The sequence below is a fragment of the Podarcis tiliguerta genome, assembly GCF_965153285.1.
Source record: "Podarcis tiliguerta genome assembly, chromosome: 1".
In the NCBI taxonomy this organism is placed as follows: Eukaryota; Metazoa; Chordata; class Lepidosauria; order Squamata; family Lacertidae; genus Podarcis; species Podarcis tiliguerta.
Window position 1 is genome coordinate 126,856,999 of NC_139534.1, and position 19,502 is coordinate 126,876,500.

At 45.5% G+C, this 19,502-nt stretch overlaps 1 protein-coding gene across 4 annotated transcripts in view; it reads left to right on the top strand.

Annotated features, from left to right (window-relative positions):
* Positions 1-19,502, top strand: part of RTN1 (reticulon 1) — a 133,060-nt gene that overhangs the window by 88,605 nt on the left and 24,953 nt on the right. The window contains exon 1 of one of the 4 annotated variants that reach the window (XM_083436019.1): positions 12,271-12,521. The exons of the other annotated variants lie outside the window; for them this stretch is intronic. Coding sequence (XP_083292145.1) covers positions 12,461-12,521 — 61 coding nt within the window. The 5' untranslated portion in view covers positions 12,271-12,460. Of the gene's footprint in view, positions 1-12,270; positions 12,522-19,502 lie in introns of those variants that run through there. 4 annotated transcript variants of the gene reach the window in all.

A 19,502-nucleotide genomic window follows, 5' to 3' on the forward strand; every position in this document is an offset into this window, starting at 1 on the left:
TCCAAGGTCCAAGGTGTCGGGGTAATTGGTATAGGAAGCCTCTGGAGCAGTGATGTAAAAATCTGGGCCTGAAGACTCCCCAGGGTTGATCGCAGTGCTGGAGACTCCTTGGAGGAGGAGGGAATCCTGACCCAGATGGACCAGTGGTCTGATTCAGCAGCTTCCTATGTCCCTATGGTTGTCCTTTCCTACACGTTCCCCAGCTTTACGATACCCTTTTTGAGGTGCAGTAACTGGAACCGTGCATAGTGTCCATTGTGTGGTCGCATGATAGGTTTGTCAAAAGACATTACCATAGTAGCAGTTTCATTTTCAATGAGCCAGTGTGGTGTAGTGGTTAAGAGCGGTAGATTCGTAATCTGGGGAACCGGGTTTGCGTCTCCGCTCCTCCACATGCAGCTGCTGGGTGACCTTGGGCCAGTCACACTTCTCTGAAGTCTCTCAGCCCCACTCACCTCACAGAGTGTTTGTTGTGGGGGAGGAAGGGAAAGGAGAATGTGAGCCGCTTTGAGACTCCTGAAGGGGAGTGAAAGGCGGGATATCAAATCCAAACTCCTCTTCTTCTTCTTTCATAATTATTCCTAACATGAAATCGGTCCTTTTCACTGTTACCATACTTTAAGTGGACATTTTAAGTGATCTATCCAGCACAATCCCAAGATCTCTTTCCTGGTCAGTCACTGCCAGTTCAAAACTCAAATGTGAAGTTAGAAAAATATTCCCCCACCCCCCATTGACGTTTTATTTACATGGATTTCCCATTTTAGTGCCCCTTCACCCAGAGCTCTTTGCAATCCTGCCTACATAATTTTTGCTCTGCAACATCAGAAAGCCAGACATCCACACAGAAGGCCCTATTCCTCTTTCTATGATTTGTTCTAAACTGTTTTTAATAGTGAGTTTTAAGTTAATGTCACCTGCCCTGAGTACTGATGATGAAGGGCGGGTAAGAAGTAGAATACATAATATTAATATTAATATTAATAATCCGACCCACTCCATTCCCAAATATGCTCCCAACTCAGATGACCTATTTACTGAGCATCCATCCTGATGGGAATAGGCAAGATTCAGAGACACAGCATCTGATCAGCAAAGGAAGCTGCTCCTCACAAGCTGATGAATAATCAAATGATGAGCTATCAAGTCACGTTCATAGGAATGGATGCATATTCCAGTTTTGGTTCCCTCAGTTTCTCATCTTTCCTATCTTAAATTTGCAAATGCCTGCTACTGGGCAAGAGAACCGTACTGCAGATTTTGCAGCCTGGCTGTGCTTTGGTTCATGTATTGTTTCAGAAAGCGTGAATCAGGTAGATTTGCCTGTAAATGTGAACTGAGTCAAACCCTGGCTACAGCTCATGAGCTGATGAATAATCAAATGATGAGCTATCAGGTACTGTACATCACGGATGCCAGACGTTTGTCAGCAGCAAATAAATTGGATGTTTTGGAGTCAGTTCTGTGCTGTCTCATGCCAGGTCTTTTCCAGCGCAGTGACAGAGGAGGCGGTCATTGCCTAGGGATGTAAGAAGGCATTGTTTTCCATCCTGCGCTATAGTCGCCTCATGCACTGCTGTTTTCTTTCCGCTGCAGTTCATGATATCATATGCTGTCCCTTGAGTCCACTAGATGACATTGCAAGGGATTGTTGCCTTAGGAGAGCGAGAAAAATTCTCAGGCATAACTCACACCCCGGCCATCACCTCTTTAATCTTCTACTCTCAGGCAGGAGATATAGAAGTATAATCAGCCGTACCAACAGGCTAAAAAATAGCTTCTATCCATGGGCTGTTAGGCTGTTGAATGAAAAATTGACTTGCAAGGTGGTGTGTTGTTTGATAAGAGACTGAATGTTTTGGAGGGAGGCTCGTTTAATTTCATTGTACACAGGTTGTACAATGACAATACAGTGGTACCTCAGGTTAAGTACTTAATTCGTTCCGGAGGTCCGTACTTAACCTGAAACTGTTCTTGACCTGAAGCACCACTTTAGCTAATGGGGCCTCCTCCTGCTGCTGCGCCACCGGAGCATGATTTCTATTCTCATCCTGAAGCAAAGTTCTTAACCTGAAGCACAATTTCTGGGTTAGTGGAGTGTGTAACCTGAAGCATATGTAATCTGAAGCGTATGTAACCCAAGGTACCACTGTATTGTTATTATTTCTGCCCAAACCACTGCTATGCGTCTTTGCTTTCTATGAACCTTACACAATTTATTTCATAAATTGCATTGTCATTATGTTATTCATGGAATCATAGAATTGTAGAATTGGAAGGGAACCCAAGAATCTGCAATGCAGGAATCTCAGCTAAAGCATGTTCAACTTCTTTATAAATGACGTGGATTAAGGAATTGAGGGAGTGCTCGTCAAATTCACAGATGACACCAAATTGGGAGGGGTAGCTAATGCCGCTGAAGACAGAATCAGAATTCAAAATAATAATAATAATAATAATAATAATAATTTATTATTTGTACCCCGCCCATCTGGCTGGGTTTCCCCAGCCACTCTGGGCGGCTTCCAACAAAGATAAAAAATACACTAAAATGTCACATATTTAAAACTTCCCTGAACAGGGCTGCCTTCAGAAGTTTATCGCTTTGACATCTGATGGGAGGGCGTTCCACAGGGCGGGCGCCACTACCGAGAAGACCCTCTGCCTGGTTCCCTGTAACTTGGCCTCTCGCAGTGAGGGAACCGCCAGAAGGCCCTCGGCGCTGGACCTCAGTGTCCGGGCAGAACGATGGAGGTGGAGACGCTCCTTCATGACCTTAACAGATTGGAGAACTGGGCGTAAGCTAACAATGAATTTCAACAGGGACAAATGTAAGGTTCTGCACTTAGGCAGGAAGAATCAGATGCATAAATATAAGATGAGGGACACCTGGCTTTCTAGCAGTACATGTGAAAAGGTTCTAGGGGTCTTGGTGGACCACAAGCTTAACATGAGTCAACCGTGTGAAGCAGCAGAAACAAAAGCTAACGCTATTCTAGGATGCATCAGCAGAAGTATAGTGTCCAGATCAAGGGAAGTAATAGCACCACTCTATTCTGCCTTAGTCAGACCACACTTGGAATACTATTTCTGTGCACCACAATTTAAGAAGGATGTTGACAAGCTGGAACGTGTCTAGAGGAGGACAACCAAGATGATCAAGGGTCTGGAAACCAAGCCTTATGAGGAGCGCTGGAAGGAGCTGGGTATGTTTAGCCTGGAAAGGAGGAGACTGAGAGGAGATATGATAGCCATTTTCAAAGGCTGTCACATGTGCCTTTCTGGCTACAGAAGGGAGGAGCAGAGAGGGCAAGAGAATGAGTGGAGAGCCAAATCAGGAGGGCCAATGGCTTGGAGCATCGAAAGGTCTAAGGCTACCTCCAGGTGAAGACCTTGTGTGTGCGTGAATAAGTTCTCTGTGTGAGCAGAGGCTTGTAGTCTACACCAGCACTGGTGAACCACTGGTTTATGGGCTTATTTACTTATTTGTTAGTTCATAAAATTTGACTGTAGAAAAACCGTCAAAGCGGATTACAAATTACCATATTTTTCGCTCTATGGGACGCACCGGATGATAAGACGCACCTAGTTTTGGGGGGAGGAAACAAGAAGAAAGAAATTCTGAACCCCAGAAGTAGCAAGAGGGATCTGGCTTCTGGGATAGCCTCTTGCTGCTCTGGCTTTGGGGACAGCCTGTGAAGCCTCCGCAGGGCAGCAGGGTGCCTTCACCCTGCTGCCCTGCAGAGGCTTTGCGCAGCCATCCCCAAGCTGCGCAGCGCTCCGTCTCCCTGTTCTGGCTCTGGGCTTAGCCACGCAGCCTGCATTCGCTCCATAAGACGCACACACAGTTTCCCTTACTTTTTAGAAGGGAAAAAGTGCGTCCTATAGAGCGAAAAGGCCTGGAAACGATGCCTTATGAGGAACGGCTAAGGGAGCTGGCCATGTTTAGCCTGGAGAAGAGGAGGTTAAGGGGGGATATGATAGCCATGTTCAAATATATAAAAGGATGTCACATAGAGGAGGGAGAAAGGTTGTTTTCTGCTGCTCCAGAGAAGCGGACGCGGAGCAATGGATCCAAACTACAAGAAAGAAGATTCCATCTAAACATTAGGAAGAACCTCCTGACAGTAAGAGCTGTTCGACAGTGGAATTTGCTGCCCAGGAGTGTGGTGGAGTCTCCTTCTTTGGAGGTCTTTAAGCAGAGGCTTGACAACCATATGTCAGGAGTGCTCTGATGGTGTTTCCTGCTTGGCAGGGGGTTGGACTCGATGGCCCTTGTGGTCTCTTCCAACTCTATGATTCTATGAAAAATACGGTAATTAGGCCCACCAGCTCCCGTTGTTTGGCCTGCAAAGCCATTTTGGTCAAGCCCTCCAGCCCTTCGCCTGTCAGGTGTGGGGCAGGTAAAGATGTGGCTGCGCCCAAAGGGAGGGGGTTGTATCACCTGTGTGCACAGAGTTTTGCAAGCACCAATATCTGTACTCTTTCTATATTTATTTTTCCTGAAGCAGCTGCTTGAAGTTGAACTGTCAAATAGCTCAGGATTGGCTCTGAAAAGATTCTCAGTTACTCAGCCTAGCTGACTCAGGAGGATGCCCAAATGTGAACAGATGCACACGCGATAGTCTGTATCAGCACAGCACATCTTTCTTTGTTCTTTTAAAAACTTATATAAATGCATGTGCAGGGCAAAGAGGTCTGCCAAAGATAACACGCTTGGATTAAATGCCTGCAGTCTGGATTTTTGGTCCCATTTCATTCTGGGTGTCAGTCTTGTGAGTGGGAGAGGAGAAGCAGACCAGGAGAGGCACAACAGCAGCAAGCAAACTCTAAATTAATCAGCAGTTTGGGGAAATCTGCTCATTGTTCCTGTGCCAAAGTAAGGCTTAATTATTGCAATTGCACACACTGTGTGCATGTATTTCAAATCTGGTCCTGGTTTTGGAAGCCAAGCTCTGGGAAACTTGGTCTTCAGAATTCATTCATCGCTGGCCAATTGTCATCCGCCACGCTTTACGATTCGGCGTTTTCTCCTTGACAACGCAAGATCATGAAATCGCCTTAGAACTAATATGGTTGTGTTTCTACAGCTTATTCCTTACAGCCCACATTTTATTGATTTGTTATTTACAGCCTTAAGACCTTGCCTTTGGGCCAAAAGGTCTCTCAGAGAGGCTTACAAAAATCAGTACTAAGGTGGTCCATGACCTCAGGCTGATGATCTAAAAAGACATGACACAGAAGGAAAAGGGAATGGGAGGGAGGAGGAAAAAGCAAGCTCAAGAAAAAGTTCCTAAAACCAGATGTTGTTGGTGGTAGCTCTGGCTGTCCTATCCAAGATATTTGTTGCTGTTTTAAAACTTTCTTGCATGTTGGGGCAAAACAACTTAATTTCACATATACACTTACAGGGTCTGAGCTGGTGGTGACTAACCAGGAATGAGACCTTGGGGTCATAAGAGATAGCTCCATGGAAACATTGACAGGGTGTGCTGCAGCTGCAAAAAAGAGCAAATTCCATGCTGTGAATCAATAAGAAAGGATTGAAAATAAAACTTGAGAAAACAATGCCGTTATACAAATCTGTGGTGACTATGGAACTCACTGCCACAGTGGACGGCTTCAAAAGAGGGTCAGGCAAATGCGTGGCAGAGAGGGCCATCAATGGTTGCTAGTCCTCACGGCTATGCTCTACCTCCACATCCAGAGGCAGCAAGGGCCCTAAGGAAGTCAGCTTATCCTCCAGCAGGGCCAGGGCCTTCTCAGTGATGGCTCCGACCTGGTGGAATGCTCTGTCCCATGAGACCAGGGCCCTGCAGGATTTAACTTCCTTCTGCAGGGCCTGTAAGACAGAGCTATTCCTCCTGGCTTTCAGTTTGAACTTAGCCTGGTCTTTTATTCCCCTTCCTTCCCTCCCCCACCTTTTTATGAAGTTTACCCGCCCTGAGATCCCACAGCTAATTCTCCCCTGGTCTGCTCGCTGGCCCAAATAGGACTAATTTAGCCAGCTAGCCCTGGTGATCATCTAATGTTTATTGGATAGATTTCCCCCCCTAAATTGATTTTTGAATTCTGAATTTATTGCTATTCACGTTTTATACTGTATTTTATGCTGTTTTTTTTGTTGTTGTTGCATCAATTAAGTGTTTTAAATCTGTTGTTAGCCGCCCTGAGCCCGGTTTTCTGAACCGGGAAGGACGGGGTATAAATAAAATTTTATTATTATTATTATTATTCTGAATACCAGTTGCTGGAAATCACAGCAGGGGAGAGGGCTCTTGGGCTTGAGCCTGGTTTGCAGGTTTCCCACAAGCATCCGGTCAGCCCCTGTGAGAACAGGATGCCGGACTAGATGGGCCTGATCCAACAGGGCTCATCTTACTCTCTTCTACAATGCAGAGCTGGAAGAGAAAGCCCTTCAGGGTTTAGTCATTGGTGGTGGGAAGCTCTCTCGGTGTTCCCTGTTGCGTTGATAGGAGTGTTTCCAAATACACAAGGGTGTCCTGATTTTAATCCGTTAAATGTGTTGGGGGGGGGGCTGTAGCACTTTGGACGGAGCCCAGAACAAACTGGCAACCAGAGCTGCTTTTTATGTCTAGCAGCTCTAAGTATAGGACAGATTCTTGTGGCCCCCCAGGGCCTTCGCTCGGTGATAAGAGCACATGACTTGCATGCAAAAGGTCCCTGTTTCAACGCTCAACCTCTCTAGATGGAGCTAGGAGAGATGCCCTTTTTTCTGCGGTCCTACAGAGCCACTGGGACGCGTGTGGCGCTGTGGGTTAAACCACAGAGCCTAGGACTTGCCGATCAGAAGGTTGGTGGTTCGAATCCCTGCGACGGGGTGAGCTCCCGTTGCTCGGTCCCTGCTCCTGCCAACCTAGCAGTTCGAAAGCATGTCAAAGCGCAAGTAGATAAATAGGTACCGCTCTGGCAGGAAGGTAAACGGTGCTTCCGTGCGCTGCTCTGGTTCACCAGAAGCGGCTTAGTCATGCTGGCCACATGACCCGGAAGTTGTACACCGGCTCCCTCGGCCAATAAAGCGAGATGAGCGCCGCAACCCCAGAGTCGGCCATGACTTAACCTAACGGTCAGGGGTCCCTTTACCTTTTTAGAGAGCCACTGCCAGGCAGAGTAGGCCGCATTGAGCTAGTTGGACCAATGAATTCTACCACATATCCAGGGCAAATCACACTGGTGTTGGTGCCCATAGGGAGCTTTGAGGCATCAGTAAAGCAGCAAGCGAATGTGGCTTGCAGCAACATGGGGAGACGTATCTGTTAGAATTCCTGCTCTGTGATTGCAGTCATGGGATTTTTATCTATCACATGACGGTGTATGTTTTGACTCCACAGAGTGGGAAGTGACGGAGACAGGATGTTTGTGTTGCTGTGTTCCGTGAAGTGGGACTATTGTCCTTTGTTCTTTTTCTCTTAGCTGTCTGATGCTAGAGAGAGAGGGAGCCATGTTGCAGTGCTCTGTGTGTGTTTATATGTAAATAAAGTAGATTAGCCAAAATGCTGAGTTGCTGAGGTCTGTCACGCATGATGCGTAAACTCTGTGGATCCCTAAGTGTGCCGGTGTCGGTTGGCATCGGTCGCTGTGATGTTCGGGCAGAAGAGAGCTTTTGAAGCTCCCGAACGGAAGACCAGGAGGGAGAGAACATGCCAGTCGGGCATGTGTCTCTGCCAGGGTCCTACTTGAGTGTAGGCCGAGCTCCTGACAGTATCTACTGTGGGGGAAAATTCACATTTTTAAAAATGCAGTTATTTCTTAGCAAATAACCATTTTCACTAGACAACAAGAGTCTCTTTCGAGATTTTAACCAAGGGAGCCACACCCATTTGCTCAAACTCTTTGCAGGCAAGTCTTCCAAGGCCACAGTGCGAAAATGCAGCCTCCATACCTGGTTGACAGGCCGGGTTGGCCTTGAAATCTGGAAACAAATCATCTTGGTTCACCGAGGACCAATTCTGTACCTTAGTTCAATTCCATGCTACCATCTGCATGCCGTAGGAGCAGAAATGGGCATGAATATTCCTGCCAGAGAAAAAGGTGCTTTCTAAGGTGCTTCAAGACCTGAAATGTTTTTTTGCCTGAACCGGACAGGATGCGTTTCCTGCATTTCAGTGGGTTGGACTAGATAGCCCTTGGGGTCCCTTTCAACTCTGCAATTCTGTGATTCTATATTTGAGAATACAATGGATGCCCGGGTTGCGAACGTGAACGTGATGCACGTTCGCAACCTGCAGCATTCGCAACCCATGTCTACGCACACGCGGGTTGCGATTCGGTGCTTCTGCACATGCGCGATTTAGTGCTTTTGTGCATGGCGACTGCCAAAACCCGGAAGTAACCCGTTCCGGGTTTCAGTGGTCCGTAACCTGAAAAAACGCAACCTGAAGCGGCTGTAACCCGAGGTATGACGGTCTGGATCTCACAGCAAGCAGGGGGCGGGAACCTAGGGTCACGTGCCCATCCCCAGTGTGCCACAAAGTCAAATCTCAGGGCTTGTTGGGAGGGTGCCACTAGAGAGGCACTGGCGGGGCCCAGAAATCACCTGACTCCAGGGCCCCTCAAACTTGACACAGGGCTTAGTATGAGGCCCTGTGTCCTGGTGAGGTGGGCTTTTCAAACACTGCAACGGCCCTATTTATCTTAGTGTCTGTTTAAAGTAGTTTTTATGCATTCCGTTGCACTTCTTCATTTTTGTTTGCATGTCGCTGTTCTGCTTATTTCACATTGTGATTAATCTCGGAGTTGGGGAAGTGTGTTACCGATGGCAGATGAGTGAAGGAATTAATGAGTTGGTTTCTTCTGATTTTGCTGCTGTTTTGCTCCACTTGGAGCTCTTCCAGATGACCTGCTTATTGAGCATTTGTTTGCACAAAGCTTATCTGGAGGGTCCTTTCAGGCATCCATTTTATTGTGCATCCATGATGATTTGTTCTCATGATGATAGTGGGGCAGTTAGACACAATCCTGCTTTCAATTGCCTGTGAAAGTTTCAGGGTAGACCATGGGTAGGCAAACTAAGGCCCGGGGGCTGAATCTGGCCCAATCACCTTCTAAATCCGGCCCGTGGATGGTCCGGGAATTGGCATGTTTTTACGTGAGTTGAATGTGTGCTTTTATTTAAAATGCATCTCTGGGTTATTTGTGGGACATAGGAATTCGTTTATTATTATTATTCATCCTTCATTCATACTAATTTGCTTGTGGGATGTTTGCAAATCTTCCTCAGTCGCTTATTCTGCACTTCCCAGTGTGTTTTCCTTCAACTTTCCTAACCAGAACAAAAGCCTGTTTCTTTTTTTAAAGTGGATTTGTTGCGCTAGGGGAAAATAGTGCTTTAATCTACACAAAGCTAAATCTATGCCATGTGCTTGAATCTTTCCTGCTAAGGAATGCCAGTCTGGAGGCACCCATACACTCAACTAGAAGTGTACACAGAGCGAAAAGTACGCAGCATTCACTCCCTACGTCACTGATAGCCTTTTTTCTAATTTTGTTGTTATTTCCACCACAAGCTGTCATTGTGCTTTGTGCCATACTGACAGGCCCCTGCTGTCAAGGAGATTACAATCTAAAATAAACAGTGAGAGAGGAGAGTGGCTGGTGTGGGGAAAGATTTTGGGCAGATGCCCTTGCATCTACCCATAGCTCCCTTCAAGTGGGAAATGAGGACTAAGGCTGTGATCCTAACTTCACCTGGGAGTAAGCCCAAGAACCTCAAGGTCTGCCTCTCTCCATATGAACCTACCCAGACCCTGAGATCATTCTTGGAAGCCCTTCTTCAAGTGCCTCCTCCATGAGCCATCCAGAAGAAGAAGAAGAAGAGTTTGGATTTGATATCCCGCTTTATTACTACCCGAAGGAGTCTCAAAGCAGCTAACAATCTCCTTTCCCTTCCTCCCACACAACAAACACTCTGTGAGGTGAGTGGGGCTGAGAGACTTCAGAGAAGTGTGACTGGCCCAAGGTCACCCAGCAGCTGCATGTGGAGGAGCAGGGAAGCGAACCCGGTTCACCAGATTACGAGTCCACCACTCTTAACCACTACACCACACTGGAGGGAGGTAACATGAGAATGGGCCTTTTCTGCAGTGGCTTCCTGTTTGTGGAATGCTCTCCCTAGGGAGGTTCGGCTGGCACCATCATTATACACCTTTAGGTGCCAGACAAAAATGTTCCTCTTCAACCAGGTCTTTTGGCTGATTGACATCCACTGCCCTTTTAAAATGTGTTGGGGGGTGGGGGAATTATTGAGCTGTTCTTGTGTTTATTTTTGTTATGTACAGTGGCACCTTGGTAGTCGAACGGAATCAGTTCCGGAAGTCCGTTCGACTTCCAAAACGTTCGGAAACCAAAGCGTTGTTTCCAATTGGCTGCAGGAAGCTCCTGCAGCCAATCGGAAGCCCCGGAAGCCGTGTTGGATGTCTGGTTTCCAAAAGAACATTCCTGAGCACAATTCAAAATGTTGGTGCTGACCTTTAAAGCCCTAAACGGCCTCAGCCCAGTATCCCTGAAGGAGCGTCTCCACCCCCATTGTTCAGCCCGGACACTAAGGTCCAACTCCAAGGGCCTTCTGGCAGTTCCCTCCCCGCGAGAAGCCAAGTTACAGGGAACCAGGCAGAGGGCCTTTTTGGTGGTGGCACCTGCCCTGTGGAACGCCCTCCCTTCAGATGTCAAGGAAATAAACAACTATCTGACTTTTAGAAGACATCTGATGGCAGCCCTGTTTAGGGAAGTTTTTAATGTTTGATGTTTTATGTTTTTAATACAGTGGTACCTTGGTTTAAGAGAAGCTTATGTTCCAATGATATCTCAGCTCCCCAGTGAAGATGCCTCTGGGGGAGCCTCTAGTTCAGAAGGGGAACCTTGCTCTTCTACCCAATCACAGAAGGGGATGGAGAAAGCCAGATGTTACTTATGGGTACCCAGATTGCCATCCGTGTATTAGGTGGCATGGAAGAAATCTCCATGTCAGAAAAGGGCCTGTGAAGTGGTCCTGAAACCCAACAGTCTATCTAACCTCTGGAGCACACTACCGGTGCCAAACATGAGACAGATGTGAGCTGTGGCTGTGTGGGTGATTCTGGGTGACCCTGTCGATTTCTGTCAGTGTCTCACTTTTCTGTTCTTAAGCTTGGCTTTCCACATTTCTGCATCAGGCTGTGATTTCATTCGAAAAGGTCCCCAAAAATTATTTAGCGCCATAGCGCAGACCTTTCCTTGTATGCACGTTTGTGTGCAGATTTGCCTGCTGTACAGATTTTTTTGCAAGCTATTTCTCCTAATGGAATGCATTTCATACGCTGTTTTCTTTAATATGTGCATTTTTGCACACATTACGTGGTGTTGCAAAATTCGGAATAGTGCAAATTTCGAACCATGACCCTGTGCTTTGGTCTGCATATTGATTCAAAAAGTGTGAATTAGCTACATTTGCATGGAAAACCAAACCTCCGTTCATCTCTGTGCCTAGTTGTGTGAGGTCTGTTGGATGGTGGCAGTGTGTTGATTTTGCTGGTTTTACATACATATCCCCAGTATGGATTATACTGGAAGGGTGCCAGTGAGCATGGCAAATGTAACCTAAGACTCTCTTGTCATACACAGTAAGGCACAATTTGTGATTTAGTGCTGGATCTTGATCTTTGCTTCCTACCCTGCCGTTCAGCGGTGGTGTTGGCATATATGTCTGGGAAAGCAGGATTAGGAGAGGCCAGATGGGCTGGAGAGGAGCGGCAGAATCGACAGCCTTTGCCATACAAATCCCAAGAAAAACACTGGATTTCTTGAAATTATCAAGAAATTTCTGGAAGAGGCCGAGTGTCTGCTGGCTGTAAACACATAGCAAGCCACACCCTTATTCTCGCTCTCTATCGCCCTCTCCCCCTCCCCACCATTTCTCCCTCTTCTCCCCCTTTCCCCATCCACACCCAATTTGTTTTTGTTCCTTCGCTGTCAGGTTTGGTTAACCGTTCCGCCGGCTTAACATCATTAAGCATCTCCTCTTACAAAAAATAAAATAAAAAATAAAAATAAATCTCCATCATTACTATTACTTGCAAAGCAACCGCAGCATCTTTCTCCCCCCCCCCCCTTTTTTTTTTACAAAAGAGACTGGTCCCCAGGGGCAATCGCAGCATCCTTTTTGCTGATTTGCTGCAGTGGCGACTGCAGCGCTTACACTGTGCCCTCCCCCATCTTCCTCTGTTCTGCTTAACAGCATCCCTCCGTAGCCAGTGCAAGGGGGGGGGGGAGAGGGAGAGGGAGAGAGAGAGAGAGAGAGAGAGAGAGAGAGAGAGAGAGAGAGAAGCAGCGGCAGCAGCGGCAGCCGTGCCGAAACCCACTCACCTCTCCCTGCCTTGGAATGCTTGAGTGGTAGCAAAAGGCAGCACCTGACTCTGAGCCGAAGGAAAGGTACCCAGCCGTTCCCTTCCTCTCCCCAAGCAAGATGCAAGCCAGCGCCGATTCTACGAAGATGGAATGCCTCTGGAGCAATTGGAAAGGCCAGGGTATATTTTTACACAATTCTTCTGCTCCGGTTCTTTTCCTTCCTCCTTGCATGCCTGAAAAAGATTGCATGGGGGAGACTTGTCGCGGAGAGTATGCGTGTGTTTTGCACCCCGTTATTATGATTACTACGGCTGCTTCTTTACCATCCACATCTCCGGGGCCCTTGCATGCTTTTAATGTTTTCTACACATTTCTGTTTGGCATTACTGCTGTCTTGAGAACAGAAACGAGAGAGGCATCTCAGGCTGGTGGTGGTCTTTTAACAGGGTCTTTTATTCCCCACTCCCATGTGTTTCCATTATTATTATTATTATTATTATTATTATTATTTAAATGCAACATCAGCTTTCCTTCTCGCTGAGAAGGTTTGTCTTGCCTATTGCTGGGTTTTGAGTACGGCTGCCCTTAAATTAGCGTGATCGCTCAGCCAAGTGCTTGGGAGAGGCGATCAGGAACCTGGAGGGGGGGGGGATGTTTCTGTCTCTGGTTTCGGCTGCTCTGTGGTGGTTGTGTTTTGGAAAGAGCTTAGTGCATCGGTTTTGTTTTGCTTTTGTCAAGGGACACACCCATTGTGAAAGCTCTGGCGAGACCATTGCAACTCGGGCGGCAGTTCCACTTGGTCTTGAGAGCCCCTTGCTCAAGCCATCTTACCGCCTTTTCCCTATCACCTAACTTTGGTTTTCCCCACAGCCAAGGACTTGGGCTTTTCAAAATCCCAGTGTGCCGCTGAAATAAACCATTACCTATTGTTTTTATTTAAAGCCCATCATATTCCCAAAGTGGTTCACGGTCGTGGTCATCTGTTGAGGAGAGGAAGGCAAGCGAATAAGGTGCCACCCTTCCGTCACAAGAGATTTATTTTGAACGCTGTCCTACTGGGTGTGGCAGCCCACCTTCTCCTCGCCTTAGCACTGCTTTTCAGCCATTTTTATGCAGACTTTGCGGCTCTTTGCAACCTTCCTTTGTTGTGGTGGGAGAAACAACTCTGTTTCCCTGCACGGCGATCTGTTACGCATTTTACCAACCTTTTCTTTTGTCGCCTTTTCTCATTTTGAAATGCTTCTTCGTTTTGCCAAGGCACCTCTTCCCCATCAGTGTTGAAACAGCATTGTTTGTGTTCCCCTGGAGTGTGAGGTTTACATTCAAGCTGTGTCTAACTGAAAGGGCCTGTGTGTGTGTGTGTGTGTGTGTGTGTGTGTGTGTGTACGTGTGTCTATTCAGATGTAATTTCGGAACACTGCAAAAAAAAGAAAACAGACCGCCTTGTTAACTCAAATGTGATTTGACAGTCCTTTGTTGAATTGGGGTGTTGTTGTTTTGACGAATGAGATATGAACAGGGTGTGTTGAAATTGAAATTCCTTAATGGAATCTGGCTCAAAGATTCCAAATGGGTTTTTCAAAACAATGCTTCTATATAGAATGTAAAATAGATGTTCCTACTGTTTATCAAATGGTCTATAGTATCATCTGATCTTGTAAGAAGATTTGAAGGTTAGGATTTCAAAAAGACAGATGTGTTTGCAGGAATGAAATTACCCCATTATTATTATTATTATTATTATTATTATTATTATTCTGATGAATTGTAAGATAGAAGATTCCATCCATGAACTTTTTTGGGGAAAGACATGTTTGCTAAGTGAAGCTGTTGAATTAACCTTCACATGACACAATGCTGTGCATATCTGTTCAGAAGTAAGCCCTGTTGAAGTCAATGAGGTTTACTCCCACGTAAGTGTATAGGATTGCAGTCTTAAAGTCAAATTTGTGGGTTGTTTGTAGAAAACATGTCTCTCTTTTTTTTAAAAAAATATCTACCGCCATAGATGTCATATGTTGTCATTTATTTCCACCTCATCTGTTTTGAAATCAATAGCAAATATTGCTTAAAATAGACTGGAACGCCACAGCCCATATTGCAATAGAAATCTACAGAGCTGGAACAAATCCTCAGTATTTGCTTATTGCAGGTAGGGCAAGTGTGATAAAATTATTTCTGAATAAGCCATGTAATCTGCAGGTGTAACACTCTAAAAGCCATATTCGTGAGTTGTTATATTGGAGGGGGAATATAGATCACCATTGAGGGGAAGAAAAAAGGAAATTTTGATTTCCTAAGAAAGTCTGGACATTTTCCCTTGTCTTTGGTCACTTAATAGAAATGTGCGAAAATCATACAGGGAATTAGACATGGATACGGGGATTAGATTGAAAGGGAAATAGAATGGTGCCTTGAGAGGTGGATGACTATATGGACCGAGCAAAAAATATTGTGGGTTTAAAAATGACCAGCAAACTAGGCTTCTCAATCATAACAGTATTTTCGTATGCAAAGATTTCAGGCAAAAGCTGATCAACTAAACAAGCTTTGGAATGCCCAGCCTTGCCACATGCTTTTTGTAAACATCATGTGGTGATTGAAATTGGCTGAAGAACACCATGGCAGAAATCTACAGTGAGTTTCAAAATTCAGGGGGGATTAGAGGGCTGTTTCACCTATTCCCACAGAAACAAATCTGAGTTTCTTCTTCTACCTACTATTCTTCTCCATTTCATTTCTCTACTGAATTATGTTTTTAAGAAAAATACATTAAAGAAGTGTACAACCTACATTAAAACATCAAATAAAGCGATCCAGAATAAAACATTCCTGAAGAAAGTCAGATATAAAGCAACTTAATTATCAGGAAACTAAAATGTTATTTTGAAGATTTCAAAACGTTACAAAGGAGGTCAACAACAGAATGCACATTTAACGCAGCAACAGAAATAGATATGTTCTGTGCTTATGATCATATTTTATTCTCTTGCTAATTATTCTAAATGTGCATGTTATATTTGACCTTGGCAATGTTTCCTTTCGAAATGCTTAAGAGAGGGAGCAGGTCTTCCAGGGCTCACAGCCAAGATGGTTTGCTGTAAAAGCACACCTCAACAGGGGGCCAATCCTGGCTTTCTTGCAAATGTGCCTGTTTGATAACATGATTTGCAACACCTTGCAGAGCAATTCATAAGTTACATTCACCTAAAAAATGTAATGTGCAGAGAGGCTTTTATTTTTACCTTTGTCAAGTTATGATGCTCATTTTCCTCACTCTGCAAACCAGATTACTTCTGGTGGGTTTGTGGGCATGGAGCGTGGATGGGGAACCTGAAGCTATAGAAGGGGAAGAGAGTCGATTCACCTTGCAATCCTACCTAATTCACAATTTTTGAAGCAATACAAGAGACAAAGCTCAGCCAGGGTTCTTTTTTCCACCCTGAATTTTTGCAGTGTGGTTCTCCAGCCATGTAATAGGGGAGGTTGTGCGTAAACACGCACATACCTGTGAAAAACAACATGCAATACTGCTTCATGTTAGGGGAAATTGCTCTGCCAAAAAAAAGTATATGTTAGGCAGATTTGCATACGAACATGCGCAGAGGAGAAATTCGCATTGAAGTGCTGATGGATCTTCACAAGGGCATTTTTCAAGCAAGATTCGCAAACTGATGTGGAAATGTGGAGAACAGACCTGAAGGTTGGAAAAATGAGAAGCTGAAAGTGACAGCTCCGCTCCAGATGTTCTTGGCTCTCCCATCAGCACCACAAAACATATTCAATAGGAAGTGGCAGTTCAGAAAGAGATAGAGGGCACCAGGTTCCTCACACCTGGCCTGTATTAATATTACTGGTGGGAAACCAGCAACAACTGGAGGACCGTGTGTTCCCCATCCCTGTCTTGCATAAACATAGGTAAAGGTAAAGGGACCCCTGACCATTATGTCCAGTCGTGACTGACTCTGGGGTTGCGGCACTCATCTCGCTTTACTGGCCGAGGGACCCGGCGTACAGCTTCCGGGTCTTGAGGCCAGGATGACTAAGCCACTTCTGGCGAACCAGAGCAGCGCACGGAAAAGCCGTTTACCTTCCCACCGGAGTGGTACCTATTTATCTACTTGCACTTTGACGTGCTTTTGAATTGCTAGGTTGGCAGGAGCAGGGACCGAGCAATGGGAGCTCACCCCGTCGCAGGGATTCGAACCAGCAACCTTCTGATCGGCAAGTCTTAGGTTTAACCCACAGCGCCACCCGTGTCCCTTGCATAAACATAGTGCATAGTTAAACTGTGGCACTCCCTCCCACAGCAGGCAGTGATGGCCACCAACTTGGATGGCTTTAAAAGAGGATTAGACTGATTTCATGGAGAAGAGGACTGTTGGTGGCTACTACCCATAAGGGCTGTGCTTTGCTTCCATAGTTAGAGGCAGCGATGATTCCGAACAGCAGTTGCTGGAAGCCACAGGAAGGGAGAGTTGTTATTGCACTGGAATCCTGCTCCCTGGTTTCACACAGGCATCTGGTTGGCCTCTGTGAGAACAGGATGCTGGACTGGATGAGTAGTTGGCCTGTTCCAGCAGGACTCTTCTTCTTTTGTTCTTATGGTGGCGCTTCCTCCCCGCCTTTGGTCATTTTGTTCATTGGTAATTCTTGCATCCTATTCTGTTCCCTTAGTCCAGAGCTGCTTACATGGCTTCCCAGGAGTCTCCCCATCCAGGCACTCACAAGGCCAACAGGCTTGGCTTCTTCCATAGTTGACTCTCCCAGCTTTGAGAATTCGGAAAGGTATTTATGTCACGAAAAGTCTGAAATTGGGACTTTGTTGCACAAGACCAGCAATAAACGTCCGTTGCACAACTTCAGTTTGCTGGTATGTGCTTGAATCCCACCCGTTATAATAATAATACTTCATGCCATTGGAACAGAGCCCTACTGCGAAGACTGTGCGTTGGTCACCATGCACTGATCTACACACATAAAACAAATTCACGCACAGGCATCTTCCAAAAACCCAACCCCAAACCCATTAAAACCGTGTTTATGGAAGGCAATCTTACTTGGCTATGAGTGATCGCCAAAGAAGAAATAATAATAATAATAATAATAATAATAATAATAATAATAATAATAATTTATTACATTTGTATACAGCCTTTCATCCCTAGATCTCAGGGCAGTTCACAACATAAAATTGCAATATAAAAAATAGAAAATACATTATAAAAATAATGATGAAAACAAATACAATCTCTCTGGAAGCGCTGGCTCTATGATACTATTTGTGTAAAATATTGAGCTTTTACAGAAGGATTCAATGCTAAATACCGTATTTATGTGAATCTAATGCGCACCTCGATTTTAAAAACCTTGAAACCAACAAAGTACTTGCTGGCGCCATCAAATCTGATGCACACCCTCATTTTCATGATGTAATTTGGCCAAAAACGGTGCACATTACATTCAAGTAAATACGGTAAATGTGTTTATGGTTGCTGTTCATAGAATCGTAGAGTTGGAAGGAAGCCCCGGGGTCATCTAGTCCGAACCCCAGCAATGCAGGAATCTCAGCTAAAGCATCCATGATAGATGACCATCCAACCTCTGCTTAAAAACTTCCAAGGAAGGAGAGTCCACAACCTCTTGAAGTAGTCCATTCCACAGTCAAACAGCTCCTAATGTCAGAAAGCTCTTCCTGGTGTTTATTCAGAATCTCCTTTCTTGTGACTTTAATCCATGAGAAAAGCTGAAGTTTGTGGTTGGCTATCCTATCTCCTCACAGTCTTCTCTTCTCCAGGCTAAACATACCTAGCTCCTTCAACTGTTCCTCATATGGCTTGGTTTCCAGACCCTTGATCATCTTGGTTGCTCTTCTCTGCCAGTGTTCCAGTTTGTCAATAGCCTTCTTAAATTGTGGCACCCAGAACTGGACACAGTATTCTAAGTTTGATCTGACCACGACAGAATAGAGCGGTACTATTATTTCCCTAAATCAGGACACCATACTTACATTGATGCAGCCTAGAATAGCTTTCTCCTTTTAAGCTTGTGGTCTATTAAGACCCCTGCATTCTTTTCACATGTACTACTGGCAATCCAGGTGTCCCCCATCTTATATTTGTGCAGCTGGTTCTTCCTGCCTAACTGCAGAACCTTACATTTTGTTACCTTGTTGTTGTTGTTGTTTAGTCGTTTAGTTGTGTTTGACTCTTCGTGACCCCCTGGACCAGAGCACGCCAGGCACTCCTGTCTTCCACTGCCTCCTGCAGTTTGGTCAAACTCATGCTGGTAGCCTCGAGAACACTATCCAACCATCTCACCCTCTTTTCCAGGGAGTCTTCTCTTCTCTTCTCTTCTCTTCTCGTGGCCAAAGTATTGGAGTCTCAGCTTCAGGATCTGTCCTTCCAGTGAGCACTCAGGGCTGATTTCCTTAAGAATGGATGCGTTTGATCTTCTTGCAGTCCATGGGACTCTCAAGAGTCTCCTCCAGCACCAGAATTCAAAAGCATCCATTCTTCGGCGATCAGCCTTCTTTATGGTCCAGCTCTCACTTCCATACATCACTACTGGGAAAACCATGGCTTTAACTATACGGACCTTTGTTGGCAAGGTGATGTCTCTGCTTTTTAAGATGCTGTCTAGGTTTGTCATTGCTTTTCTCCCAAGAAGCAGGCGTCTTTTAATTTCGTGGCTGCTGTCACCATCTGCAGTGATCATGGAGCCCAAGAAAGTAAAATCTTTCACTGCCTCCATTTCTTCCCCTTCTGTTTGCCAGGAGGTGATGGGACCAGTGGCCATGATCTTCATTTTTTGGATGTTGAGCTTCAAACCATAATTTGCGCTCTCCTCTTTCACCCTCATTAAAAGGTTCTTTAATTCCTCCTCACTTTCTGCCATCAAGGTTGTGTCATCTGCTTTATTACCTCATTTGTTACCTTATTGTTAGTCAATTGCTCCTCTGCCTTGTGGGCTGTGTTGCCAGAACTTTCTAGCACAGTCTTCTTGGTTTGTAGCAGCTCTTCTTCTGTGCCCTGTGCTTGGCCTGTTTCTAGCCCCCCCTGTGAAATTTCTGCTGTGCCTCAAACTAAGTTTCTAAGTAGACAAGTCTGCCATTTTCCCCATTCCTTCCTATAGGTATCCATCTATAGATGGGTTAAGTT